Genomic DNA, 27,760 nt, shown 5'->3' with positions numbered 1-27,760 from the left:
TTTTCACAGTAACTTCATTTGAAGCCTACTTGTGACAATAAGCGATTTTCATTTTCATTCACTTGGGGAAAGGGAATTGCAGGGACCTTTATGGGAGACTGTTGGCACGGTCCCCCCTAGGTAAGACGAGAGAAAAATGGGAAGAACTAGAAATAGAAGTGGGGGTGTGGGCCTCTGGATCGAAACATTGAACAGGACGAGCTCCATCACCACATGCGTAAGGCTGAGCCTAATGCACCTTAAGGTGGTGCACAGATCACACCTAACCAGAACCCAAATGAGCAGTTCCTTCCCGGAGGTGGAGGACAAATGTGAACGGCGCCAGGGAAACATGGCCAACCGCCCCCACATGTTCTGAGCCTGCCCCAGACTCTTGCTCCTATTTTCTGCGTTATATTTCACAGTAATCAATGAAGGCAGCACGGCAGCACAAGTGAATAGCACTGTGGCTTCACAGCGCCAGGGTGCCAGGTTCGATTCCCCGCTGGGTCACTGTCTGTACGGAGTCTGTACATTCTCCCTGTGTCTGCGTGGGTTTCCTCCGGGTGCTCCGGTTTCCTCCCACAGTCCAAAGATGTGCAGGTTAGGTGGATTGGCTGTGATAAATTGCCCTTAGTGATCAAAAAGGAGGGGTTATTGGGTTTCGGGGATAGGGTGGAAGTGAGGGCTTAAGTGGGTCGGTGCAGACTCGATGGGCCGATAGGCCTCCTTCTGCACTGTATGTTGTATGATTCTATGATTTAGTTCTTTGCTACATCACTGTGATTGCAGATTTATTTGGATCGTAGTTTATTAGATTCATGTTCACGTTACGTTTGGAATCGAAATCTTGAGCTGTGAATGCATCTCCTGATATTACTACATTTAAATGGGAAAACTTGCTTCGATATCAATTCTTTTCACTTCAGTGTTGGGTCGTGACTCCCAGGACCTGAAATCTGAGCCTCAAAACAAGTTCGGGCCACTGATCCTTCCTTCAATGGATACACACATTGGCCTTGTCCAATCAGCAGCAAGTGAGGGCGGGACATCCAATCGCGGACTGGTGAGTGGAAATGGGGCGGGATTAGTGAGGGCCATTGGCCAATGGGACGGCCGGAGCTCCCGGAAGCGATTGGGGCATGAGCAGCAGGCGGAAGTCAGTGAGTGAGTGAGGCAGCAAGAGCAGGAAGAGGCAGAGCAGGAAGAGCAGCTGAGCCAAGTGATCTGCAGCTGGCTCGGCCTGACCGCTTCCCGCTGCTTTTCAGAAGGGGCTCCTGGCTGACTACCCCTTCCACCATGATCCACAGTCTGTTCCTCATTAACTCCTCCGGGGACATCTTCCTGGAGAAGCACTGGAAGAGTGTGGTGAGCCGTTCAGTTTGCGACTATTTCTTCGAGGCACAGGAGAAAGCGAACGAGTCGGAGAACGTGCCCCCGGTCATTCCCACTCCTCATCACTTCTTGATCAGTGTCTATCGTGATCGCATCTTCTTCGTGGCTGTGATCCAGAGTGAGGTGCCGCCGCTGTTTGTCATCGAGTTTCTCCATCGGGTGGTTGACACGTTTCAGGTCAGTGCACATCAGCACCATCTCAGCTTTAACTCTTTGTTAAACCTTCTTTTCCTTCGCCGTACATTGTGGGGAATTTTAGTTGATCCCAAAGAGTGGGGACGTATTAAACTGAAAATACTGCCACAAGATCATTGTAGAAATGTAGGGAAAGTCAATTAGCATCAAAGATAGTTTGGAGTTAGATTCTAGTTATCCAAAAAAGCTAGAAAACAAGGTGCCTGTATATTTATAGGTGCCTCTGGGTCCTCCCTTATTTAAATATTGATGCCAGAACTGAACATGAACATGAAGTTCTGGTCCAGTTGAGGAGATTTCTGGTTATAGTTCAACATTGCCTGTTCATAGGTTTCATCCTTCAAAACTCAGGGATAAACAGCTGCCACATAAATCCTACATTCAGCTGGTGTTATGACAAACATAAGCTCTTAAAATAGTGACCAACTATTCCTTCTTGGTTTGTGTGAAATGGTTCTTCCTCTTTTATAAATCATTTGACCACGCAGAGAAGCTGCAGTCTCGGTTTTGCTGTGGCCGTGGCAGTCAGGCCAGCCGAGAACAACACTCACAGTTCAACTTTGTCTGTGTTGTTGATGTTGATTCACCTGAGGAAGGAGCAGCGCTCCGAAAGCTAGTGACATCGAAACAAACCTGTTGGACTTTAACCTGGTGTTGTAAGACTTCTTACTGTGCTCACCCCAGTCCAACGCCGGCATCTCCACATCTTGATTTACCTTGTCAGCTGTAAGATTTTTATTTGGGTTGTTATGCTGCTGAAGTTTGTGACTGATTCTTTTTGTGAACAAATTCAGGAAAATGAATATGTTTGAGGTTGAAAATGAAAATCGCTTATTGTCACAAGTAGGCTTCAATGAAGTTACTGTGAAAAGCCCCTAGTCGCCACATTCCGGCGCCTGTTCGGGGAGGCTGCTATGGGAATTGAACCGTGCTGCTGGTCTGCCTTGGTCTGCTTTAAAAACCAGTGAGTTAGCCGTGTGCTAAACTGTCATTCGGCACAGGTTGTGTCATTAGGCACACAACTGGATATAGATCTTTGCACGGTTGATGTTTCTCTGAATGCTTCAATGAAAACAGAACATATTCAGCAGCTCCATTGTCACTGTCTGAAGAGTCAGAATGTTTCAGATGGGGAGACCCTTAATCAGAATTGCAATAAGATGAGAAAACCCACTTAGAAGGGTTCACGATTGTTACAAAACGTTGAGGCCAAAAGTCTTTGTGCAAATGTGTTTTAAAGTGGACAAGGTGAAAGTTCTGCTCTGATTTGATTTTAACGACCTCCAGTCCTAACTATCTTGACATTTACTCGTTGGTTTCCTTCATTGGTGTTTAACTTTTTTGCTTTCCCAACACAATGGTTAGCACTGCTGCCTCACAGCGATAGAGACCCAGGTTCAATTCCGGCTTTAGGTGACTGTGTGGAGTTTGCACGTTCTCCTCGTGTCTGCCTGTTTTCGTCCGGGTGCTCCGGTATCCTCCCACAGTCCAAATATGTGCAGGTTAGGTGGGGGTTACAGGTAGTGGGCCTTGGTAGGATGCTCCTTCGGAGGGTCGGTACAAACCCGATGGGCTGAATGGCCTCCTTCTGCACTGTGGAGAATCTATGATTCTTCTATGAGTTTGCAACTGTTCCATTCCACTTCTATATTTCTGTTTCATTTTCACAACCTGATTGCAATGATTTCAGCATATTCTACAACGATTTTCATTGCTATCTAGATTTGTCATGTCTGTTCAGGGATCTGAACTGTGGAACTCTTTGCCGCAGAAGGTTGTGGAGTCCAGGTCACTGAGTGTCTTTAAGACCGAGAGATAGTTTCTTGATTAATAAGGGGATCAGGGGTTGTGGGGAAAAGGCAGGAGAATGGGAATGAGAAACATATCAGTTGTGATTGAAAGGCAGAGCAGACGCGATGGGCCGAATGGACTAACTCTGCTCCTATATCTTCTGGCTGCCTTTTGTTTTACTAAATTATTTGTAATTTTGGTGTTCTGCTCTCATTCTTTAATTTCTCTTATTTATGTTGGCTAGTTCTGTGGGTTCTTCTGCTTCATGTTCAGTTAAATGGGGCAGAATTTCCCGGTCTCCCAACCGTGTGTTTTTCAGCGGTTTGCCGTTTGCTGGTGGCTGGATTCTCTACTCCGCTGCTTGTCAATGAGATTTCCCATTGAAGCCACCCCACGCTGCCGGGAAACCCACAGGTAGGGGTGTACTGCCGGAGGGAACAGTGAATCCCAACGGCCGCAGAATTCTGACCATGTTTCCACCCAAAATATTAATTTGTTTTCTTTTTTCAGTAGTTCCCAGATCTGTTTTATATTTCTGACAATTTCCCTTTCATTGTTTTTGGAGTGGGGAAAATATCTGTTCATGTTAAACCGTAACAATGAAGATATGGATAATACAGAAACCAGCCTCTCTTCCACAACATCAGTCACTTCCACAACATGATGCACATTTATCTAAAACAAAATGACCCTGAGACTTGTTTGTGTTTCCTCCAATTCTGTGGGGACATGTGTGTCAGTTTGACCAAGTCCTGCAACTGAAGGGCATGAATTCACACTGAACATGGTGAAATAAAATTTCAGGATTAAGATCAGTTGAAAAGCATAAGTTGCCTTTTGAAATTCAGCCCTGAATCTCCGTGATCATTCATTCCTTCCTTCCGTCTAATTTTTTTCAGGGATCTAGATTGGATCATGGGCTTTAAACCCGGTTTGACTGCAAAGTGAGCCAGAGGCGTGACTGCAAATGTGGGTTTTGTGTGCCTTAGAATATTGCATGTATTGAACTAATGACTGCACGATAACATCAGTGGATAAAGGACATGCAGACCATCAGGGAACAGTAATCTGCTGAATGTACCCTCCCAGTACCGGAGATTCTGGCAGCAGAATTTGAGAATGCCACCTGTGTAGTAAGTTTCCAATTTTCCTCGATGTGAGGAAAGACAAGAAAATCAGTAGGCGCATGTTATGGCCTCAGCAGACTACAGCATGGTGAAAGGAGAAAATGGTCTTTCTCATTTACTTTAGGCAAGTGGCTGGCTGTATTTCATAATTAACCTCAGAATTGTGGCACAAATAGGAATCTTGAGATCTGTAATTATTGTGAAGAGCAGGACCCAGTTTCTGACTGGGAGGAAATACTGACTTCAGTTGCCTCATCAGGCTAATACAGCAGCTATTGTTTTCCTGCTGTGAGCTGATTTGTCATGTGTTGGCTTTTGCATAATCTATCATGTGCAGCAATTGGAGTAAGGAAGCTAAATTTAGATGTTCATTTCTCTAGTTCTGTATTGTCATGATTTCATGGTTCAAGTCATGATGTGAAAACTGAGCATTTCACTGCATTAAAAGATTCTTAATACAGCAGTCCAGTTTTGTGCAAACTCTAAAGTTCAAGAGAGTTGGAGAGCACCTGGTGACTTGCACAGGAATGTTTTACGCAGATTGGACAACTTCATGCATTTTGTCAGGATCACTCATTTTTTGGAGCTTGACGTACTTGTGTAAAACTTTTGACAGAGAAAGACATGTAATTTTAATTAGCATTGTGCCCATGTAAGCTAACAGAGTTTGTAGCATTAAAACCAAAACCAAACAAGAACAAATCTTACCCTTTATTCAAAATGCTGTCTCACAGAGGCCTGTCAGCTTTGGGCCAAATTCCTCGTGTCTTGCCATTTAAGCCCAATTGCACCCATAATGAGATTCTGCTGGGGTGGCACAGTGGTTAGCACTGCTGCCTCACAGCACTTTCTCCCCTGCGTGGGTTTCCTCTCACAGTCCAAAGAAGTGTAGGTTAGGTGGATTGGCCATGCTAAATTGCCCCTTACTGTTGAAATATGCGCAGGTTATGTGGGGTTATGAGGATAGGGCAGGAGAATGGGCCTCGGCAGGGTGCTCTTTCGGAAGGCCATTGCAGACTCAATGGTCTTTCTGCACTGTAGGAGTTCTATGGTTCTTTAAGAACCAGCAGCAATATCGATTTGCTGAAACAGAATTTATGTGGTCAATACCTTTTTAGTAGGTTGTTGGCAGAGTTCAAAAACAAGATGATGCGTTGAGTGGAACGTTCAAAAGACGCCAGTTGCCAGGTAAAATTCCAGTTGAAGTTTATCTATTTGGGTGGTTGGTTTGTAGAATCAATTATTTTGAGTTTGGTGTGTTCAATTCTGATTCCAGCAGGATATAGTGTTATGGGTGGTAGCAGACCATTCTTTACGTGCAAGTCCCTAATACACCAAGTCTATCTGAGGATTGAGATAATTGCAGTCAAGCCCCATTGTGCCTTGTCTTTATCAGTGGGCAGGAGAATGCCAGTAGGTCATTGCCCGTTACTGAAAACTGTTTAGCGTACTGATTGCGATTCCAGTTGAGATGTGGCGCAGCAAGTCAAAAGCTCAAACCTCAAGACTTGTAGAATGAACAAATTTATGGTGGTGAGGTAAAATTATAGCATAGGAGGACATTTCAATGGCTAGCTGTCTGCAAGAGCAACACAGTTAGTCCCACTCTCCTGCCCTTTCCCCATAGCCCTGAAAATTGATTCTCTTCAGATACTTATCAAACTTCTTTCTGAAAGCTGTGATTGAATCTGCTTCCACGACACACTCAGGCAGCGCTCTTCAGTTCCTAACCACTCGCACCTAGAAAAACGTTTACCTCATCTTGTGTTGGTTCTTTTGCCAATCATATTTATATCTGTATAATCTGGCTCTTGACCTTCCACCAATGGGAAACAGCTGATTAATCTCAACGCGTCAAAATTTTAAGCACCTCTATCAAATCTCCTCAAACCTCTAAGATGCATAGGCCAAGCTTCTCCAATCTATCCACATAACTGAAGTCCCTTATCCAAGGATCCATTTTCTTATATCTTTTCTAGATCCTCTCTAAAACCTTTGCATCCTTCCTAAATTGCAATGCTTTGAATTGTACACACAACTCCAGTTTTAAAAAAACAGAATTTACTGTGCAGAAGGAGGCCATTCGGCCCATCGAGTCTGCACCGGATCTTGAAAAGAGCACCCTACCCAAGCCAACACCCCCATCCTATCCCCATAACCCAGTAACCCACCCAATACTCAGGGCAATTTTGGACACTAAGGGCAATTTAGCATGGCCAATCCACATAACCTGCACATCTTTGGACTGTGGGAGGAAACCGGAGCACCCGGAGGAACCCACGCAGACACGGGGAGAACGTGCAGACTCTGCACGGACAGAGACTCAAGCTGGGAATCGAACCTGGGACCCTGGAGCTGTGAAGCAATTGTGCTAACCACTATGCTACCACGCAGTTGAGAACAAACCGATGTTTTATGAATGCTCATGATTTCCTGTTTTTTGTACTCTTATGCCTTTATGTATAAAGGCCAGGATCATGTTGAATCACTTTCTCAACCTCCTTTAATATTTTGTAAGGGTGGCACATTGGTTCACACTGCTGCCTCACAGTGCCAGGGACCCGGGTTCAACTCCAACCGAAAGTGATTGTCTGTGTGCAGTCTGCATGTTCTTCTCGTGTCTGCGTGGGCTTCCTCCAGGTGAACATAGAACATACAGTGCAGAAGGAGGCTATTCGGCCCATCGAGTCTGCACAACCCACTTAAGCCCTCACTTCCCAGTAACCCCTCCTAACCTTTTTTGGACACTAATGGCAATTTAGCATGGCCAATCCACCTAACCTGCACATCTTTGGACTGTGGGAGGAAACCGGAGCACCCGGTGGAAACCCACGCAGACACCGGGAGAACGTGCAGACTCCGCACAGACAGTGACCCAGCGGGGAATCGAACCAGGGACCCTGGTGCTGTGAAGCCATAGTGCTATCCACTTGTGCTCTGATTTCTTCCCACGATCCTAAGATGTGCAGGTTAGATGGCCATACTAAATTGGCGATAAGTATCCAAATTTCAGTAGGATTACGGGGTTACAGGGATGGTGTGGGAGTCGACCCTGATAGGGGAAGTGGACCGAGACAGGATGCTCTTTCGGAGGGTCGATGACTCAAATGGCCTCATTTTGAACGAGGGATTCTATGATTCTCTGCGACCTTCACTGATTTGTGTACATATCTCTGTTCCTGTGCCCCCTTTAGCAGTGCACTCTTTATTTGATATTGGCTGTCCTAATTCTTCCCACACTTCATACTTCTCTGCAATAAATTTCATCTTTCGCCATTGCACCAGACTGCCCACGTCCTCTTCAGCTCTATCACTACCTTCCTCGCAATAAACGATGCTTCCAAGTTTGGTGTCCTCTGGAAATATTGAAATTGATCCCTGCACATCCAAGTCTCAGTCATTATTATATCTCAAGGAAAATAGTGGGTCCTAGAACTGACCCTGAGTGAACCACACTTTCCTGGTGTCTGGAAAATAGAGCTCGTCCAACTCCCCTATCCATTCCTCATAGCTCTGCAAATTGTTTATTCTACAGCGCAGGATAGCTTTTCTTGCAGGGTGCATTGTTGGCAAGGAAATAAAACACAAGCTGAAAAGTGAATATGATCCTTGTTATTTAAATATTTATGTTGAGGCTTCATTGTATCCCTGCTATGGAGTAACAGAATCCAGAGCTTAAGTTGCAAGAGACTATTGCAATAGGTGTTTGTTGAAGAACAGGAAATTAAATTCTCTCTGGAATTGCTGTTCACTCTTGTCAGTTAATTTAGTCTTGAAAATAGTTTTTGTCGTAAAAAATAACCCATCGTAAATGGGTTCCATGACAGAGGTGTGCAATAGTTGATTGCCTTTCAGACCAACTTATTTTGTGTCATTTCTGTTCCCAGTTGAGACTTTCCTTGTTTTTGTTTGGACCTCACCAACTGCTTCTTTGTAAAGATCTTTCAGTTTGACTGTGTTGATAAGCCAATAGGCACATTATCTACCGTTTTGATTACTTTTTATTATCAAGGTGAAGGGCGTCCATGTTGAGGTGATACAATTTTGTTTTCTTCATCCCTACAATTATTAATACCAAACATGACTATCAAGCACTGAGGTCACCAACACACAAGAGGAAGAACCAATTGCTTCACCCCAACATGGTGCTTAAAATTCACAGCTGAATTTTTTTTTCATTCTGTACCATACGTGGTTTGCCACCAATGGCAAAGTATTCCACAACGGTGGACTGGTGTTAAAAATTGGAAGAGCCCACCCTGCATCATGTGGTCCCTCGAAGATATCTATCAAAGACTATGAATGTTTCACAGCTCTTGAGGACCCGGGTTCGATCCCAGGTCATTGTCCGTGTGGAGTTTGCACATTCTCCCTGTGTCTGCGTGGGTCTCACCCCCACTTCCCAAAGATATGCAGGTAGGTGGATTGGTCACGCTAAATTGCCCCTTAATTGGAAAAAAAAGAATTGGGTAATCTAAATTAAATTGTTTAAAAAAAAAAAAAAATACAAGAAATGTTGACCCTGTCAATTTGGGTGTTTTTGAACCCAATTCCCAGAAGTGAAGAGAAAATGCTGAGTTAAAAACACCTTGGGACTTAAAATATGGTCCTGGTGCTGTGCCTGCAGAGATTGATTAACCTGCCGACAAGTATTTTTTTTTACAAGAGTGCTGAAGTCCGCATTAACCCCGAGATGATGATGATAATGGGGGAAATAAAGGAAATGACAGAGGCTTTGAACAAAAAATGATTTGCATCTGTCTTTACTGTAGAAGACATTAAAAACATCCTGATAATCGCAGATAATCATTGGTAAAAGGTGGAGAAGAACTTAAAGAAATTATAACTGTAGAAATAGTATGAGGAAAATGAATAGGATGAAAGGCTGACAAGTCCCCTGAACCTGATGGTTTGCATCCTAAGGCTGTGTTTTTCAAACTTTTTCTTTTTCCCGGGACCCACTTTTACCAACCAGCCAACCTTTGCGACCCATGCCGGCAAGCCTTCGCGACACACCATTATTACTTAACTTTTAATACAACAGGTGAGCTTGCTTGGTCCTCACTATCTCACTTGCTTTGTCATTCAATGTGACATTTCTGCAAAGGACTTCAGCTGACGAGTTAAGTTCTCGCTGCATCCTTTGAAAAACATTGAGGTTTGTCCTTGAATTCATCATGCTTAGTCTTCTATTGCCTTCAAAGTTTTGAGGGTTTTAAACTTTCAGTACTTGTTGCACATAACACACATTGGCTTTGCATCCTGATTTTCAGTGGCACAATTAATAAAGCCAAACCTCATTATAAAGAAATCATCTTTGCACTGCTTTGTCCCCGATTTCAGTTCCTGCAGAATTGTTTGTTCACCGGAGGCCCTGGAGCTCTGGATACAGCTCACACCAGCACTGCTTCAGGACTTTCCTGAGAAGCTCTCTCCAGTACATTCAGTTGTGAGATCCTGGCCTGTTTGTGTCTCTGGCCTCTCTTCCTTCATTACAAATTTATCCATCTTCAGTTCTTCACACAGTCGTGTTGCTTGCTGGCAGGTACAAAATGGAGGAATCTCTGCTCTGTGACTTTGCGCCCACAGCACGTGACGTCAGCGTACGGGGCACCTCAACCTGCTCTCTGGCGCCGCTTTTGGCAGGAAGAGTCCATCGATTTTTTAAATTTTTTTAAAAAAAATCTGGTCCTGGGACAGCGCGCTGATGTCAGAAGGAGGTGGTCTACCCTGCTAGGCTCTGGGACTGCGCACTGCTAGATCCGGCTCGGGCACGCATGCTGGCATTCTTGAAAGCCGATCACGGCCATTGGGAACATCTTCCCACGATTGGGAACGTCACGACCGATCGTTCTGTGACCCACCGTCAAAAATGACGAGTAGAGGATTATGGCGGCAGGCAGGAAACGAGTCGAGACCACGATCAGATCAACCATGATTTTATTGGAAGGCCGAGCAGGCTTGAATGGCCGATTGCTGCTTCTAGTTCTTATGTTCTGCTTGAAGATGAGTTGCGGTCACTCCAAATACGAGGCTGGGATATTTTAGAGGCACTGCTGGTGCACCGCACATACACCAGTAACAAATGGAAACTGGAATATTGGACACAAGCGGTCAATCAAGGTTTTCTGGTTGTTGAGCTGGCTATTTGCATCCCTGTAAAGCATTGAGTTATTAACTGCTGGGAATAAAAGGCCACTCCTGATGCCAACCTGCTAGCTCCAAGGAGACACTGAACAACGGGAATAGTTGTATTTCATATTTTGGGGCTAATCTGCGATCTAAATTAGCCTCTAGATTCGTGGGGCTTTTGTACAAGTTCCCAGAATTCTGATTCCTCTGTATTGGAGTAAGCAAAGCACAAAAGATACAGAGTAAGCCTTGGTTCTTCATGTCCAAGAATGCAATGGGGAAAGTCACAATACACAACTATCAGATGGGTGGGGAGTGGATTTTATTGGCTCTTTTAGTGTATTTGATTCATGGTCATTGGTTGGGTCACCATCATGTTGTTGGCCCTTATATTTTAACAACTTTATTGTTGGGAAACTGAAGGCAGGATAAATTTTAAAAGTCCAATTAAAAAGGCTTGCACATACATCTCAAATGTTTAGGTTTAAAACTATATTAAAATGCATTGTTATTTTATTTCTTTGTATTTATTTCTCCATCTCTGGTTACTTTTAGCTATGATTTAATTTGAAATAATCTAGTGCAAGATTCGAGTGAAATTCATAACATCTTTAATATTGCCAATGAATGATCATGTTTGTTGCTCTTCTTTCTCTCCAGGACTACTTTGGAACCTGTTCAGAGGTGGCAATCAAAGACAATGTTGTGGTTGTGTATGAGGTGCTGGAAGAAATGTTGGACAATGGCTTCCCATTGGCAACTGAGTCTAATATTTTAAAGGAGCTGATCAGACCTCCAACCATTCTCCGTACTGTTGTGAACACTATCACCGGTACGTATTGCATCATATGGCAGGAGCAATTGCAAGAGTAACGCAGCAATTTGTCAAATGCTGTGATATCATCTTCATGTCCTCCCAGGCGAGTTAGAAATCAGCCACCCAATTTCAGCACGTGTAAGGTTGATAGCATCTGTAGGGGATGGCCAGACTTGACAAATTTGCAGCCTTGCCTCCCACTTCTCCCGAATATTATTCGGGGACAGCCAGGCGTCAGGATGTAACTTGTATAAGAGCAACTCGAGATATACTTGTGCTATATTGCCTCAATATCAGTGCTGTGGTAAGCTGTCCATTTTAATATACAATGACAGTAAAATAAGCACACATTTGCCTCACTTGAGACCTTGTGTACTCTTCCATTTTGTTGGTTTGTATGATTTAGCTGAACTACTCAGTCTGCCAACAGTTTTAAATTATGGCTGTGTCTAATGACGTGACCTTTGATGTTTTACATTGGCAATGGCAATAGCGTTGCCTCTATGAATGCTAAAATGGATGCTTTAAATGACACTGGCTATGTTGCAGTTCTGTTGTTTTGTACCTTATGCGCTATATTTTAATTGCTTGCAAGTGAAACATTTCTTGCATTCACAGGAAGATGCAAGTTTGGAAGCATTTACTCGTGAGGTATTTCCAAAGGATTTGCAAGAAACACTTTCACAGCTGGTGGCATTTGATCATATGAAAACATGACAAGAAATACATTGAATTTCTGCTTTTGCCAAACCCTTTCTGAATGTCTGTTTTTTTTCTTTTCTTGAGACACTTTTTGAATCACAAAATTAAATTCAAACATGCTGAATTAAAATTGAAAGCTATTACTGAAACTAAATAAACTGTTGACTGCTAAATTTTCTGCATTGAAAATTTCCCCAAGGTACCAGATGAGCGATCTGTATTGTTAATTTACTGCTTGCATTCCTCATGATTATTTATTTTTCAGGTAGTACCAATGTTGGGGACCATCTTCCGACGGGACAGCTTTCTGTGGTGCCCTGGCGCCGTACGGGAGTGAGGTACGCTAACAATGAAGCCTACTTTGATGTGGTGGAAGAGATTGATGCCATTATTGACAAATCAGGTACAGATGGTGTCGCAGCATTCTTTGTCACTGATGCAAACCCATCATATTTTGTGTCTGGTAATCTTGACATATTTAGCATAGACTATAAGATGTAATTTCATGACCGACATTTTATATTCTGAGATATTTGCAAGTCTGGCAAGAACATTAAATTTTCTCCATCCAGATGCAGGCACAAACATCGAGACTGACTCTTCCTCTTTTTACTCAGAGCCATTTTCCACACCTTCTTTGTGTCACTCTTCACCGTTTCTAGCTCTGAGCATGGGTGATAATCTGCCCCAAAGAAGGAGGTAACTGAGCTGGAATTCAATCTTCATGGTCATGTCATGTCCTCGACCTTCTTGAGCTTTGGTTCACCCTTAATAATTTACAGCCTTTCTTATTGCAAGCTGCCTATCATTCTATGTAATGGCTCCAAGATGGCTACTTAACTTCTGGTACTACTTCTGTTTCTGTATTCCTTGTGTTGACTATTTATGTGTAACTTCTTTCCCTACGTTAGTTGGTTGACATTATAAGCCATTTTAACTGGATGCTAATGTTGACTATACTAAACCAGACACAAGTTTGTATGTGATGTCCCCTCTTGTCATGGCTGAATCAAGTTACATGGTGTAGACCTGAAATTGACTTTGAACCTCTGATCTAGTTAGCTGATCAATTGAGATCCTGCTCCTGGTATTACAAATAATGGAAGATTTAAAAACACACTCGGTCTTAATTTTTTGCCCTCGAGCATTGACTACAGTCATAGAATCAGAATGATAGATCACTGGGTCTTTGAAAGAACTGTCCAGTTAAGCCTGTTGCTGCCCCATAACCCTGAAAATATATCTTTTCCTTCTTTGTTTTTGAAAATTGATGTTGAATCTGCTTCCAGGAAGTGCATTCTGACAATTAGTGCCAGCCACAATACAGCACTTATCAATGCCACTGTATGATCGTTTGCAATGAACTGTGTTCGAGCACTCCAGGTACCAGTTCTTGCATTTGTGCTTTTTTTAAAACTGCCTCTTGGTAAAACCCTGGCACACTTACTCCTCACTGTCTCGGCTAGCTCCTCCGAATTGCATGGCGAAGAGAGAAAACTGTTTACATAGGGAATTGTGTGACGCTAAGGTCATGCACCAGAATGACAGGGATGGTTTATGGAAAATCAGAAGTCATTTTTTTCCAAGTGTGTAATTCAATCGAATGGTTCAAGCTTCCTTTAGGTTTATTTCAACTAATTTCATTGAAAAGCAAATGGATAATGTTAATGCATGCCGTTCTTCTTGATCTGCTCTAATTTGGAATGGTCTGTATTAATGCTGATGTCCCTCCTGCTGCAGGTTCAACAGTATTTGCTGAAATTCAAGGTGTTATTGATGCCTGTGTGAAGCTGACTGGGATGCCAGATCTCACCCTGTCATTTATGGTAAGATTTCTTGCATAATGGTAGTGCCGGCTCACATATGATAGAGGAAATATTTGATATGATTATAAACGCCTTGATCTTCCCAGTCATTTTATAGCCAGTGGAGTGAACCGACTTGGCTGAAAGCCAGTATCGCTGGTATCTATGATGGTGAAGACCTCGAGGAGCTCGAGTACCTCTTGGTACTTCAGGCTGAAGATGATTGTGAAGATTGCTTTGACCTTGTTTGTTGCATCGCGTTTAGGATGGGGTTCAGTGGGCCTCCTCATTCAGTGGTTGTTTAATTACCCATCACTAATCTTGATTGGATTTGGCAGGAATGCAGAGCTTTGATTAGTTGCAGGGTTGCTTAGCTTTGTTTGTAGTCTGCTGCTTCCTCTGTTAGAGTGCAGGCAGCACAGTGTTGTAGCTTCACCAGGTTGGTACCTCATTTTCAGGGACACGTGTTGTTCCTTGCACACTCCTACATTCCTCATTGAACTAAGTTTGGTCTCCTCCTGGTTTGATAACGAAGGTAGAGTGAGGGATATGATCATCATGTTACAGATCTTGGTACCTGTGATGTGGAGAAGCGTTGGACTGGGGTGAGCACAGTAAGACGTCTTACAACACCAGGTTAAAGTCCAACAGGTTTGTTTCGAATCACAAGCTTTCGGAGCACTGCTTCTTCCTCACCGAAAAGCTAGTGATTCGAAACAAACCTCTTTGACTTTAACCTGGTGTTGTATGACTTCTTACAGATCTTGGTGGAATACAGTGCTGCTGAAGCAAATGGTCCCCAACCCCTCAGGAATGCCCAGTTCTTGAGTTGCTGGATCTGTTCTGAAATTATCATTTAGTGTGGTGGTACTGCCACCGAACAAAATGAAGCATGTCCTCCGTGTCAAGGCAGAATTTTGTCTCTACAAGGACTGCGTGGTGGTTACTCCTACTATGGACAGATGCATCCTCGACAGACAGATGAGTAAAAATGGGGTCAAGGAGGATTTTCACTCATTTTGGTTCTTTCTCTATCTGCTCCAAGCTTTTGGCAAGGACGTCCTTTAGGACTTGTCAGCCCATTCATTAGTGGTGCTACTGAGTCATTATTGGTTGTGGACATCGAAGCCCCTTAACCAGAGTGCATTCTGTTCCCTTGCTGCCCTCAGTGTTCTTCAAGTGGTGTTCAACCGGGAGGAGTACTGATTCATCAGTTGAGGGAGGGCAGTAGATGCTAATCAACAGCATCTTCCCACTTTTGACTTGATGCCATGAGACTTGTTGTCCACCAATTAACAGACACCGTTGCTCTTGTCTGGACTTCATATCAAAACTGTTGTCAGGTTGGATGATGGGACTAAGAAGTTGAATCCAAGTGGGAAGATTTGTGCAATCTTGTTGAAGTACTGAGCAGCATCTGGAAATAGAGTGCATTTGGATAATCCTGGACATGAGTGATCTGCCTGAGCCTTCAGCCAAGGCCTGGTCTGTAAACTCAGAGGGAGGACAAGAGTTCAAGGTGGTAACAATTGAGGCCCTGTGGATTCTAACATTGAGTGCTGATCTCTGGTGTGAGGAATGATGTTCACAATAAGGAATTCTCATTGATGTTTCCTCTTTTGCAACGATTACAGAATCCTCGACTCTTGGATGATGTCAGTTTCCATCCTTGTGTACGTTTCAAACGTTGGGAGTCGGAACGAATTCTTTCCTTCATACCTCCTGATGGCAATTTTCGCCTCTTGTCCTATCACGTCAGTTCCCAGAAGTAAGTAAAGCTTTTCTGGACTGAGGACGGAAGAACTGAAAAGATTTTATTCCCGTTCTAGATCTTTCTCTCCTGGATTTGGAATCCACAATATTAGCTGTGAATGGCCAGAATGCGTTCTGCAATTCACCTGTGGTTTGAATGGCTACCCAGAGCTATACCCAATAATATCAGAAAGGGCTCTTCTAGAACTAATATTAATAATATTGCTCTCTCATTTAATTTGTCACGGAGATTTATAGGCCAATAGAGTTATAGTATTGTGATAAATACCATTTTAACCCTGTTACTTGGATAACCTTTGATGACATTATTAAGAAGTGGGAACTAATAAAAAAAACTATTGAAAAGATGAAGTGGAGATAGAGAATAGATCACCTGACTGACCGACTTTTCCTCGCCAGATTTTATTGTTTTATTTGCAGCATTTTAATCGGAAAAGTCAGAAGAAATAGGAGCAGGAATAGGCCATTTAGCCCATTGGGACTGCCCCACCATTCAATAAAATCATATCCGATATGATTGTGGCATTAATTCCACTCTCCAGCCTACCCCCCCCTGTTGCCTTCCCAATCACTTGCTGGACCTGCATGCTGGCCTTTTGTGATTTGGTGTACCAAGAAATCCCGACCCCACTCTCCCTTGAAGTTCTGCAATCGCTCTCCATTTCATTAAATGCTGCTTTTCATCTCTTCCTGCCCAAAGTGAGCACGCTCACATTTCCGCACATTACACTCCCATGTATTAAATCTTTGCCTATCACTTAACCTATCTGGATTCCTTTGCAGAACTTTCCAACTTGTTTTCCCACTTAGCCTTGTGGGATCAGCAAATTTAGTTGTCATAGTCTGTCCTTTCATCCAGATCAGTAATATAGATTTTAAATAGTTGAGGCACCAGCATTTATCCCTGGTCTTTTAAAGAAGCAAATAATCATAATAATCGCTTATTGTCATAAGTAGGCTTCAATGAAGTGACTGTGAAAAGCCCCTAGTCGCCACATTCCGGCGCCTGTTCGGGGAGGCTGGTACGGGAATTGAACCCACGCTGCTGCCTTATTCTGCATTACAAACCAGCTGTTTAGCCCACTGTGCTAAACCAGCCCCAAATAAACATAGCTAAACTTTCAAGAAGATTTTGATGCATTTCCCCTTGGCTAGGTACTCTGTCAAAATTTAGAATGTGTCGAAGAAAGTTTTATGAAGATTCATTTGTCCCCTAGAATGTTCTCTGGTGAGCTAGTTTCCTGGTTACTTAGATTTATTTTCTTTTTGTCATCTGACCTCAACATCAATTATCTTTTTAATATCCAATTCAAATCTGCAAATAAAATATTGTCTTTCAATGTGTCACTAATTTGGATAGCTTCCAGAAATAAAGCATTATAAGTCTAAAGTCACAGATGAATGATCACAATTTTTCCCTACTTGACACATATTGATTACGACTTCCATTACAACAATTAGGAGCAGTAAGAATCAAGCTCCAAGTTATTGATCAGTTTTACTTTCAAATCATCTGGGCATGTATTAAGACTGAGGACACACTTTAAAAGGTTAATAGACCTTATGTAAATCTCCTTCAGTGAATCTTGCATGCACCCCACTTGGGTAACAGACCAAGCTCTTTGATCTACTTAAATGTCAGAAACAACTTCCAGTGACCATGTTTCAAGTTCATATGGTCCTGCAGTGGAGCAATAGCTCTACTTTATGCGTTATATTGCCAATTTAGTTGGTTGAGGAGTTAGATGCTGCTGAAGAAAGCTGGCAAAATTTAGCATCTTATTAATGTTCTGGATATGTAAAATATCATTTGTCTCAGCTATTCATCTGTTTTTATATTTAGTGTTTCTTGTATGTAAATTGGTATTTACTATTTTAGAAGTAATTATTAGAGTATGGTGGACAACCCATGCAGCATCCATTGTACAATACAGTGGAAAAATGGCAATTATGAGTGTTCTGGCACATGAATCCCTCATACCACTCCAGACTGTCCACTTATAAAACGGTCCTATTCCTATGAACACTGTTGAAAGTTTTGGAGTGAAATCTGAATTATAGCGCTGCTAACAAAGGTGAAAAAAGTTGGTCATCTCAATGTTCTAATGTTAAATGACTGAGTGAAAAGCAACCTTGTCACGTACCCAGAAAGAGTGGTTAATGCTGGAAGATTTCCGTCGCGACATCTTTTGATGCAGTGTGCGCTGCTTGGAGACAATTGCATTACGTGTCTTTGGATCTGTAAATGCTATGTTTCCTCTTTTTGCCAGTGTTGAGCCATTCCTGTGAAGTGAAGTTTTCAAAAAGTGGAACCCAACTGCTCGGTCAGCTTCTGTTTAAAAACAAGATACAAAAGCCGAATAATGTGGACACTGGAAATTTGAAATCAAAATTGCTGGAAATATTCAATAAGTCAGCATCATCTGTGGGGACGAAGAGTTCACGTTTTCAGAGCAGTTCTGGAGAAAGGCCATCGGCCTGAAATGTTAAATCTGTTGCTCTCTCCACAGATGGTGCCTGACCTTTTGCACAAGTACAACTATTTCTGTTTTAATTTGAGTAACACCGATGTTGGATAAGCACAGACATGGGATTGGCAGTGGAGGAGACACAGGGGAGAGGAGGGGGCCTCTGTGTGGACCCCGATACGGAATAACCACAGATTTGCTCCGGGTAGGATGGGTGGGGGGTTCCAAGGCTGTTACAGGGCAGGTATTAGGAGGATGGGGACCTGTTTATAGACTGGGCTTTCCCCAGCATGCAGGCGCTGGAGGAGAGGTTCGGCCTGCCCCCGGGGAATGAGTTCTGGTACCTTCAGGTTCGGGACTTCCTTAGAAAACAGGTGGGGACATTCCCGCTGCTGCCCCCACGTAGGATCCAGGATAGGGTGGTGGCTGGCGTCTGGATAGGGGAGGGGAAGGTGGCGGACATGTATCAGGAGCTGCAGGAGGTAGAGGAAGACTCAGTGGGGGAGTTGAAGGATAAGTGGGAGGAGGAGCTGGAGGAGGGCCTGTGGGCCGAGGCCCTGAGCAGCCCTCCGGCTCGGCTTAATCCAGTTTAAGGTGGTGCATTGGGCGCATATAACGGCGGCAAGAATGAGTAGGTTTTTTGGGGTGGTGGACAGGTGCCCGAGGTTTGCGGGGAGTCCGGCGAATCATGCCCATATGTTTTGGGCGTGCCCGGCGTTTAAAGGATTCTGGCAGGGGTTTGCAAGGGTGATGTCGAGGGTTTTGGATGCTCGGGTGAAGGCGAGCCCAGCGGTAGCGATATTTGGGGTGGCGGAGGATCCGGGAGTGCAGGAAGCGAAAGAGGCCGAGGTACTGGCCTTTGCGTCCCTGGTAGCCCGGTGACGGATTTTGTTCATGTGGAGGGACTCGAAACCCCGAGCGTGGAGATCTGGGTTCGCGATATGGCGGGGTTCCTCAGCCTGGAGCGAATAAAGTTCGCCATGAGAGGGTCCTTGATGGGGTTCTCCCAGCAGTGCCAACCTTTCCTTAACTTTCTAGGGGAGCAGTAGGTGTCAGCAGCAGCAGCATCCTTGTGCGGGGGCAGGGGGGGAGGGGTACTGTTGATATAATGTGAGTTGGGAATGGAGACAAAACCCACCTTGTTCTGTTTAAAAAAAACATTTTTTTTTTTTAATTCTGTTTTGTAATTATTTTTATTGTAAGCTTTGGGCTATGCTTATTGTTTTTTTTATTACCATCTGTATTTCTATTTTTGTTCTATACAAACGCTGATTGGAAAAACTTTAATAAAACATTTATTTTTTAAAAAAGAAATGGGATTGGCTATGATGCTCCCACTGGTCAAATGTTCTGCTGGTTACAGCTGCATGCCCAAATCTGGCCATGCCCATCCCTCACACTAGGCTTTAAGCTAAGTAATGGCTATCTGGGAAAGCAGCTTCCAGCAGTCTACTAGCAGGTGCCTTCAAGAAAGGGTGAGTGGAGTAAATGGTAAAATTCTTTTAGAAACAGAATATGTTCTTGGGTTCTCCCCTCTCTCTTGTCGCTAAACAATCTGAATATACAGGAACATCTTGAACCTAATTTTTACTTCTACGCTATGTTTATTGTGTTCCAGTTTGGTTGCCATTCCCGTTTACGTAAAACACAACATCAGCTTCCGGGATGGCAGTTCCATGGGGCGGTTTGAAATTACTGTTGGCCCAAAACAAACAATGGGAAAGACGGTGGAAGGTACGGTAGTGACCAGCCAGCTGCCGAAGGTGGTTCTGAACATGAATCTCACCTCCACACAAGGAAACTATACCTTTGACCCAGTCACTAAGGTAATTGCGAGAGAATCGGGACTGCCATGAGCTGACTAATGAGTATATAACTAATTTGGTTCAAGAATAAACTCCAGATTAAAAATAGCTTGCATACATGCAGATTGTTTTCCACCTGGCACAGAGATTCCACCCAGCACAGAGATTCATGTCTTCATGTCAACATAAACAAAATTGCTGGAGAAACATCCACGGAATCCTATTCTGCTTGTTGTTCTCCCATCTCTTTTTAATATGTTTCCTTCAAGTATTTATCCAATTACCAGGAGCTTCTGTAATAAATACAGTCATCACAACCAGTAATGCGTTCCAAATTCTTATGACCCTTTGTCTGAAAAACATCACTTCCGAATCTTGTTTTTCCTCGGTTTTGCCCCTTAATTAAAGATTGTCTAACGGTGGCGATTATCTTTCCTCTTTTAATTTCTCAAAGCCTTCCAAAATTTGAAGTATTTCTATTGGAAGCCACCTACCGACTCCTATGTCCGTCTTTCTCTGCTCCAGTGAATGCAGTTTAGCTTGTAAAGTTTCTCATCATAACTGGATCCGCTCAGTCCTTTATTTCCCAAATATAACTACATTGTTTTTCTCTCCAATAGTCTGTTCCTGTCTGGCTCTATTTGTAATCGCCTTCTCAACCTGACTTGTCAACTTCAAAGATTTGTGTACACCCCCTGCAGACCTCTCTGTTCCTGCACTCCCTTAAGGGGCTGTTTAGCACAGGGCTAAATCGCTGGCTTTGAAAGCAGACCAAGGCAGGCCAGCAGCACGGTTCAATTCCCGTACCAGCCTCCCCGAACAGGCGCCGGAATGTGGTGACTAGGGGCTTTTCACAGTAACTTCATTTGAAGCCGACTTGTGACAATAAGGGATTTTCATTCATTTCATTTAAGATTGTACCATTTAGTTTATATTGCCTTGCCTCGTTCATCCTTCCAAATGTGTGACCATTCTGTTTCCATCTGGGCATGTTAATTTTGGCTTCAGGCTTTTCATGGAAACAGGATTTATTGGAAAGATTTTAATTGTATGTTGTAGTTCAGATTTCCAATTTCATTGCAGTGAAATTGCCCTTTGCAATGAAATTGATTTGAGTAATTGGAGAAAAAAAACTATATACGAGTGTACATCATTTGCCATAAATGTCTTTTTGCAGGTGGTGTCATGGGATATTGGGAAGATAAACCCACAGAAATTGCCCAGCTTGAAGGGCACCATGAGCCTGCAGACAGGGACACCCAAGCCTGATGAGAACCCCAATATTAATATCCAGTTCAAAATCCAGCAACTGGCCATTTCAGGTAAGCAGTTGAAGAAACATTTATCTTGATCTTTAACATGCTGAGGTGAGTGGCTTACTTTTGCACTCTGGGAGAAAGGGGACACTGTCTACCTGCAGATTTCCCTTTAGATAGGCAGTTGAGGGTTTCTGTTTCATTGGATGGTGCCAGCGATGGCCAAGTTTTGTTTTCTCATTTTGCCATGCTTCTTGTATCCAGAGAATCCCGACTTTGCAGAAGGAGACCTTTCAGCCCATCAGGTCTGCACTGTCCGTCCACAAGAACACCCTACCTATCCCCGTAACCCTGTGCATTGATCATGGCCGATCCACCTAACCTGCACATCTTTGGACTGTGGAAGGAAACCCACACAGTCGCCCAAGGCCAGAATCGAACCCGGGTCCTATGAGGTAGCAGTGTGAACCACCGTGCCTTGGATGATAGAGGTGGGAAAGTCATTGAGGAAAATTGACCTTGACTGGGGAAAAATAACTTCAACTTCTACTGGCATGACCTCCGTTGTTCCACTTACAGATTGCTTGTGGTTTTGGATCCAATAAAGTAGTAACTTTGCTTCTGAAAATAATCAAAATCAGGTTTTCTGCCACTGACCATTGAACAACTTGCAGCTTAATGAGACGATTGGGTCCAAGTGTGTAAAAGTTTTACCAAAGAAAGTCACACAAAGAAACAACTTGAAGAAGTCGCAAGGAAAATCTTGTCTTTTGCTTAGTGTTTAATGTCACTGTCTAACAGAATAGATTTTATCATTGTGAGCTGCAATGAAGAATCCCTGTTTCTCCTCACCTGTAAGAATGAGAAACGGTCTCATTGCTGTTGACCAAGTTATATTGACTAATTTCTGATCAAAATGTGCAAAGAGTTGAACATGACCTAACAGGACTCTAAATATTGTTATGACCCACAGGCTAGTGCACGGTCAATATATATATATTATACACATACGGTAGACAAACACAGAGGGGAGAAAAGTGGTGTAAAAATAATCATGAAAGGGATGAAAGTCTTTGTTTCAGATGAATGTCCTATAGCAAACCTTCCTTAAATTTTATGCTTTCAGTTTCAGGTTTTCACTGTAGATTCATTCAGGTCTCTGCAGTTTCAGAAATACAGCCGCTTTTCTGGAAAGGACACAAAGTAGAAAGAGAGCAAATCCTTTCCTTTGAGCGTCCAGAATTCACACTCTGCTTTCATTGAGTCTCTAGAAATCATCAGGACCCACTCACAACCTGTTATCTGGCAGAATACGGACTTTTGGCCAGTTTATTGGCCAGTTTATTGGCTATCAGCCAACCAATCGAACCGAGTCCCACCCCATCTCTCGGGTGCCACAAAGTCTGAGTTCTGCTGTTTGAAAACTAGTGCCATATACTATGTTTCGTCTTTTTGAATTCCTCCTTCTCTCTGCTGCTTGACTTAAAAGATTCATGTCCATTCAGCATCCATGGATCAAAATGATAATGGCAAAAATAAAGGGGAATTAAGGGAATCAGCAGGAATGACCCTTACAATATGAATCTTAAATGATGGATTGAAAGGAATTCCTTGTTTGTATTTTTCACATTACCAATTAAATAAATAAATGATAAAGACTTGCACTTATAAAGCATCAAAAGGCTACTAATGTTTTGCCTTGATGGCATAAAGGCTACCGAGAGTGGGGAGCAGAACATTGAAACTACGTGCATGTATCACAGCAGCATTAATCATTCTGTTTCATGGCTTAAATGGAACGTAAGTATACTTTATGTGGTTCCAAGCTCAGAATATTATTTTAAATTACAGCAGTGCAATTTTTATACCTGGTCAGCTATCATATTATAATCTGGCCGGAGGGGGGTGCAGTTAGCTCAGTTGGATGGACGGCTGGTTCGTGATGTGGGGCGATGCCAACAGCGTGGGTTCAATTCCCAAACCTGCTGAGGTTATTCATGAAGCCCCGCCTTCTCAATCTTGCCCCTGGCCTGAGGTGTGGTGGGACTCAGGTGAAATAACCACCAATCAGCTCTCGTGGGGGAGAGAAGACTCTGGTCCTCTGGGACTGTGGCTGTAGTTACATTATGATCTGAGTGTCACTGCCGATATATTTTTTACTGCGGTGTGGAACTGGATAGAGATTGTCAAAAGTGGTCATTTTACAACTGCCCGAGTGAAAAATTTGATAGATCCATTCAATCTTCCAACTCTTTTATGTTGTCTACAGTCATCCACAAAGTGTAGTTTCAGTATTATGTAGTACATTATCCAAAGGTTGACTTTTCCAGAATGAACAGATCATTGGGGCAGGAGTATTTGGGGGTTATTAGGGAGGCACAACAGACATTCATCCCAAGGAGGAGGAAACATGCTTAGGGGAGGACAAGGCATCCATGGCTAACGATGGATGTCAAGGGCAGCATAAATACTAAAGAAAAAGCATACAAAGTGGCGAGAATTAGTGGGAAGCCAGAGGATTGGGAAGCCTTTAAAATCGAGCAGAGGACAACTGAAAAAGCAATAAGGGGGGAGAAGATGAAGTATGAGTGCAAGCTAGCTAGTAATATAGATAGGAAGAGTTTTTTTCAATATATAAAAGGTAAGAGAGAGGCAAAAATAGACATTGGACCACTAGAAAATGTGGCTGGAGAAGTAATAATAGGAAACAAAGAAATCGCAGACAAACTGAATAGTTACTTTGCATCAGTCTTCAAGATGGAAGAGCTCCAGGAAAACTAGGGGGCAGAGGTTGGTGCAGTGACTATTGCTAAGGAGAAGCTTCTGGGAAACTGAAAGGTCTGAAGGTGGATAAGTCACCTGGACGGAATGGACTACACCCCAGGGTCCTAAAAGATAGCTGAGGAAATTGTGGAGGCATTGGTGGTGATCTTTCAGGAAAAAGATCTGTAGAGGGCCAGGTAGTATTGAGGAAGCAAAGGGGCTGCAGAAGGATTTGGACAAGCTAGGAAAGTGGGCAATGAAGTGGCAAATTAAGTACAATGTGGAAAAGTGTGAGGTTATGCACTTTGGAAGGAGGAATTTAGGCATAGATTATTTTCTAAATGAGGAAATGCTCAGGAAATCAGAAGCACAAAGGGAGTCCCTGTTCATGATTCTCTTAAGGTTAGCGTGCAGGTTCGGTCGGCAGTTAAGAAGGCAAATGCAATGTTAGCATTCATGTCAAGAGGGCTAGAATACAAGAGCAGGTATGTACTTCTGAGGCTGAATAAGGCTCTGGTCAGACCCCATTTGGAGTATTGTGAGCAGTTTTGGGCCCTGTATCTAAGGACGGATCTGCTGGCCTTGGGAAGTGTCCAGAGGAGGTTCACAAGATTGATCTCTGGAATGAAGAACTTGTCGTATGAGGAACGGTTGAGGACTCTGGGTCTGTACTCGTTGGAGTTTAGAAGGATGAGGGGGTGATCTTATTGAAACTTACAGGATACTGCGAGGCCTGGATAGAGTGAACTTGGAGAGGATGTTTCCACTTGTAGGAGAAACTAGAACCAGAGGACACCATCTCAGACTAAAGGGGCGATCCTTTAAAACTGAGATGAGGAGGAATTTCGACAGCTAGAGGGTGGTGAATCTGTGGAACTCTTCACCGCAGAAGGCTGTGGAGGCCAAATCAATGAGTGTCTTTAAGACCGAGATAGATTGGTTCTTGATTAATAAGGGGATCAGGGGTTATGGGGAGAAGGCAGGAGAAGGTGGATGAGAAAATCCACCATGGTCTAATGGCGGAGCAGACTCAATGGGCCGAGTGGCCTAATTCTGCTCCTATGTCTTATGGTCTAAACCCTCTTACTGATATTGTTTTCTTAGGTTTGAAGGTAAATCGACTGGACATGTATGGCGAGAAATATAAACCATTCAAAGGCATCAAGTACATGACAAAAGCTGGAAAATTCCAAGTCCGAACATAATAACTCTTCTGAAGTCGCATGTTGCAGCAGCAAGACTTCCTTTCCCTCACTGTTGCTTACCAATTGGATGTTCTCACTTTTGTTATGTGTTGTGTTGGTATCAATACAACCAACTTGCATGGTTAACCATGACTTAAGGACTTCAGAACTGAACTCTCGATGTTAACCCACAATGTTCTTGGCATAAGTCAAAGATTTTAGACTTGTGTGCCCTATGGTAAAGTTTATGTTACAGTCTCCTTCACTGAAGGAGTGCAGTTCATTATCACCACCTGGTCTGTCTTCAAATACAATGTCATCACTTAAATATAATTTATAAACTGCCATTATCTTGGGTGATGAAATCTAAAAAATTGCCATGTGATGCTAGCATCACAGAAGCAGAGTACAAAAAAAGCACTGTTGTGGAAAGCAGTGTTATCGTGTTATATCTTCAAAGACTAAAACTGCTAGATTTTAGCCTTGTAATTTTGCGTAGTTATTATTTCAATAACAGCGAAGATGCTGTTTTATTAAAGTGATCATTTTGTTTTTGACTGTTAGTGCTCATGAAAAGGACGTGTTGATTTACACATGACCGTTTCTACTTGTGCTTCTTTCCCCATTGTGGAATGGTTCTCGCTGTTCATGAGAGGAAAACTGATGTTTCAGTATTCAGTTGGCCTGAATACTTGGTACGCACACATCATACGGCACGTTATTTGGAACTGTGTTTGTTGTATTCTTGCATATATTAAGCATAGTGGTGTGCAGTGCTGCATTCCCTGTTTACATTTTTTGAAGAGGGTGTCAGTATTTTCTGTTAAGTGCTACAAGGTTTTTTTCTTAGATCAGTTTTTTAAATACATTTTATTTTAACATTTTCTTGATCTGTCTGACCACAATCCATTTAAAAAGTAATGCATTGCCACCCAATCTTATCCCTAATGTCTGTGGGGAGAGGATTGAGTAGTAATTAAAATTATTGAAGCATTCTTATACTCAGTGATTGGAACATTTAGGATATAAATAGGTCGCACCATTTAAGATGATCTTAGTAATTAAATAACGCAAGGTGAACGTCTCTGTTAGAAAATAGTTGAAGTTGCCTAACTTGAATAACTTGAACATTTACATGACCGTTTTCCACCCTTAAGTATTTCCTGACCTGCACCATTTACAAATACAAAGGTGATTCTTGGACAAATATGTATTATCCTGATTTTCACACGCATTGTTGGCTACAAGTCTGATTTGAGGTGCAACTGGTAATGGGCTGAGCAGAAAATGTCTTAATTATGGAATACCATTTGGCACCAATCAACAATGATGAGATGTATTCATACGTTGTTGAGAATGCTCAGCACAAGTTGTCTCCTCTTGTTCCCACCAGCAACTCTGTTCTCCCTCACATGTATTTTTGAGCATGCAAAGGAGAATTACAGTAGATTATTTTGCGTCTTTTCCCCCGCATGTTGCTTCGTGAAATACAAAATCTTTGAAATCTGTTACAGTAGGAAGGCAGATCTTACATTCTGAACTCACTTTTTAAAAAATTGATTTTTACTCTCTTTTTTTGTTCTATAACTACTTGGAGTTCAACATTTGGACATATTTAACACTGTTGATGTAAACAACTGAATCCAACACTCGGGACCACTATTCACTGAATTTGACAAGAAACTGAGAATAGAGAAAATATTTAATCCAAACTGATGACAAAAGAAAGCAAAATAGATGCTTATTCCCTTCCCATTTTTTTCCTTCATATTCCTGATGAAGGCTGAAGTTTCTACACTTGGTGCATGTTAGCCATGTTGAGGCCCAAATAAAACAAAAGTAAATGCAGCTATTTGAAGGTGTATGACAGATTTGTGTGAAACCTCATTGTGTTCCTTTGGAATACTTGGGCCTCGTGTTGCTTTGGGATACTTGGACCTCGTGGGTAATACAATGTTTTAATTTATTCTGAGTATTTGGACGTATTTAATGGAACAAATATTACTGCAGTCTCCTATTGGGTAATGTGAATACAGAGTATGATTCTATCATGGATCAGATAATTTTGCTTGATGAGTATCTATGTGTAGTATTAAATAAAGTAAAGCATTGTTAGAACAGAATATCTGCTGAATATTGTGTTTTTATTCCTTGAAGCTTTTTTCTGTGAGCTCATGGAATCTTTGTTCGAGAAACACTGGGTGAACCCAACATCAAACAGGCTTGCCACGATTGGACTGGTTAAAGACAACGCTAAATTTCACCATTGGCATTCTTTCTTTTGTCAACCTGAAATTGAAATTCTTTTACTGAAACCCTAAATGTATTTCACGCTGTTCTAGTTTTGGGTGTATGTTCTTTTCCCATTGCATCACCTCCCGAATGCAATGATTATTAGTCAGATAACATGAGCAATTCCATGCAAGCCTTAGACTGTAGTTTAATGGTTGTACAAAACCTGCTATTCATCCATCCCTTGCTCCTCTTCTTAGGCAGTCCATCAGGACCGAGGCTGACTTACTTACATTCGAGGGTCCTGAGGTGACTAAAAAGCCCAATGACGGATCC

At 42.7% G+C, this 27,760-nt stretch overlaps 1 protein-coding gene across 1 annotated transcript; it reads left to right on the top strand.

Annotated features, from left to right (window-relative positions):
* The first annotated feature begins 1,154 nt into the window (after nucleotides 1-1,154).
* LOC140396942 (AP-3 complex subunit mu-2) lies at nucleotides 1,155-27,315 on the top strand. Its single transcript, XM_072485890.1, has 8 exons — nucleotides 1,155-1,551; nucleotides 11,280-11,451; nucleotides 12,404-12,541; nucleotides 13,879-13,964; nucleotides 15,578-15,711; nucleotides 19,803-20,010; nucleotides 21,167-21,311; nucleotides 25,113-27,315. The coding sequence occupies exons 1-8, from the start codon at nucleotides 1,279-1,281 to the stop codon at nucleotides 25,211-25,213; spliced, it is 1,257 nt and encodes a 418-aa protein (XP_072341991.1). The 5' UTR covers nucleotides 1,155-1,278; the 3' UTR covers nucleotides 25,214-27,315.
* The last annotated feature ends 445 nt before the right edge of the window (nucleotides 27,316-27,760 follow it).

The sequence above is a fragment of the Scyliorhinus torazame genome, chromosome 20, assembly GCF_047496885.1.
Source record: "Scyliorhinus torazame isolate Kashiwa2021f chromosome 20, sScyTor2.1, whole genome shotgun sequence".
Taxonomy (NCBI): domain Eukaryota; kingdom Metazoa; phylum Chordata; class Chondrichthyes; order Carcharhiniformes; family Scyliorhinidae; genus Scyliorhinus; species Scyliorhinus torazame.
The sequence above is the reverse complement of the archived record's forward strand: the minus strand, read 5'-3'. Positions and strand labels throughout refer to the sequence as shown.

What these genes read in the sequence shown, in the direction of transcription:
- LOC140396942 (XM_072485890.1), top strand. Translation starts at nt 1,279, where the DNA reads ATGATCCACAGTCTGTTCCTCATTAACTCCTCCGGGGACATCTTCCTG. An exon ending in TGTTGTGAACACTATCACCG is followed by an intron (nt 11,452 to 12,403) that starts GTACGTATTGCA and finishes TTTATTTTTCAG; the next exon opens with GTAGTACCAATGTTGGGGAC. An exon ending in TATCACGTCAGTTCCCAGAA is followed by an intron (nt 15,712 to 19,802) that starts GTAAGTAAAGCT and finishes ATTGTGTTCCAG; the next exon opens with TTTGGTTGCCATTCCCGTTT.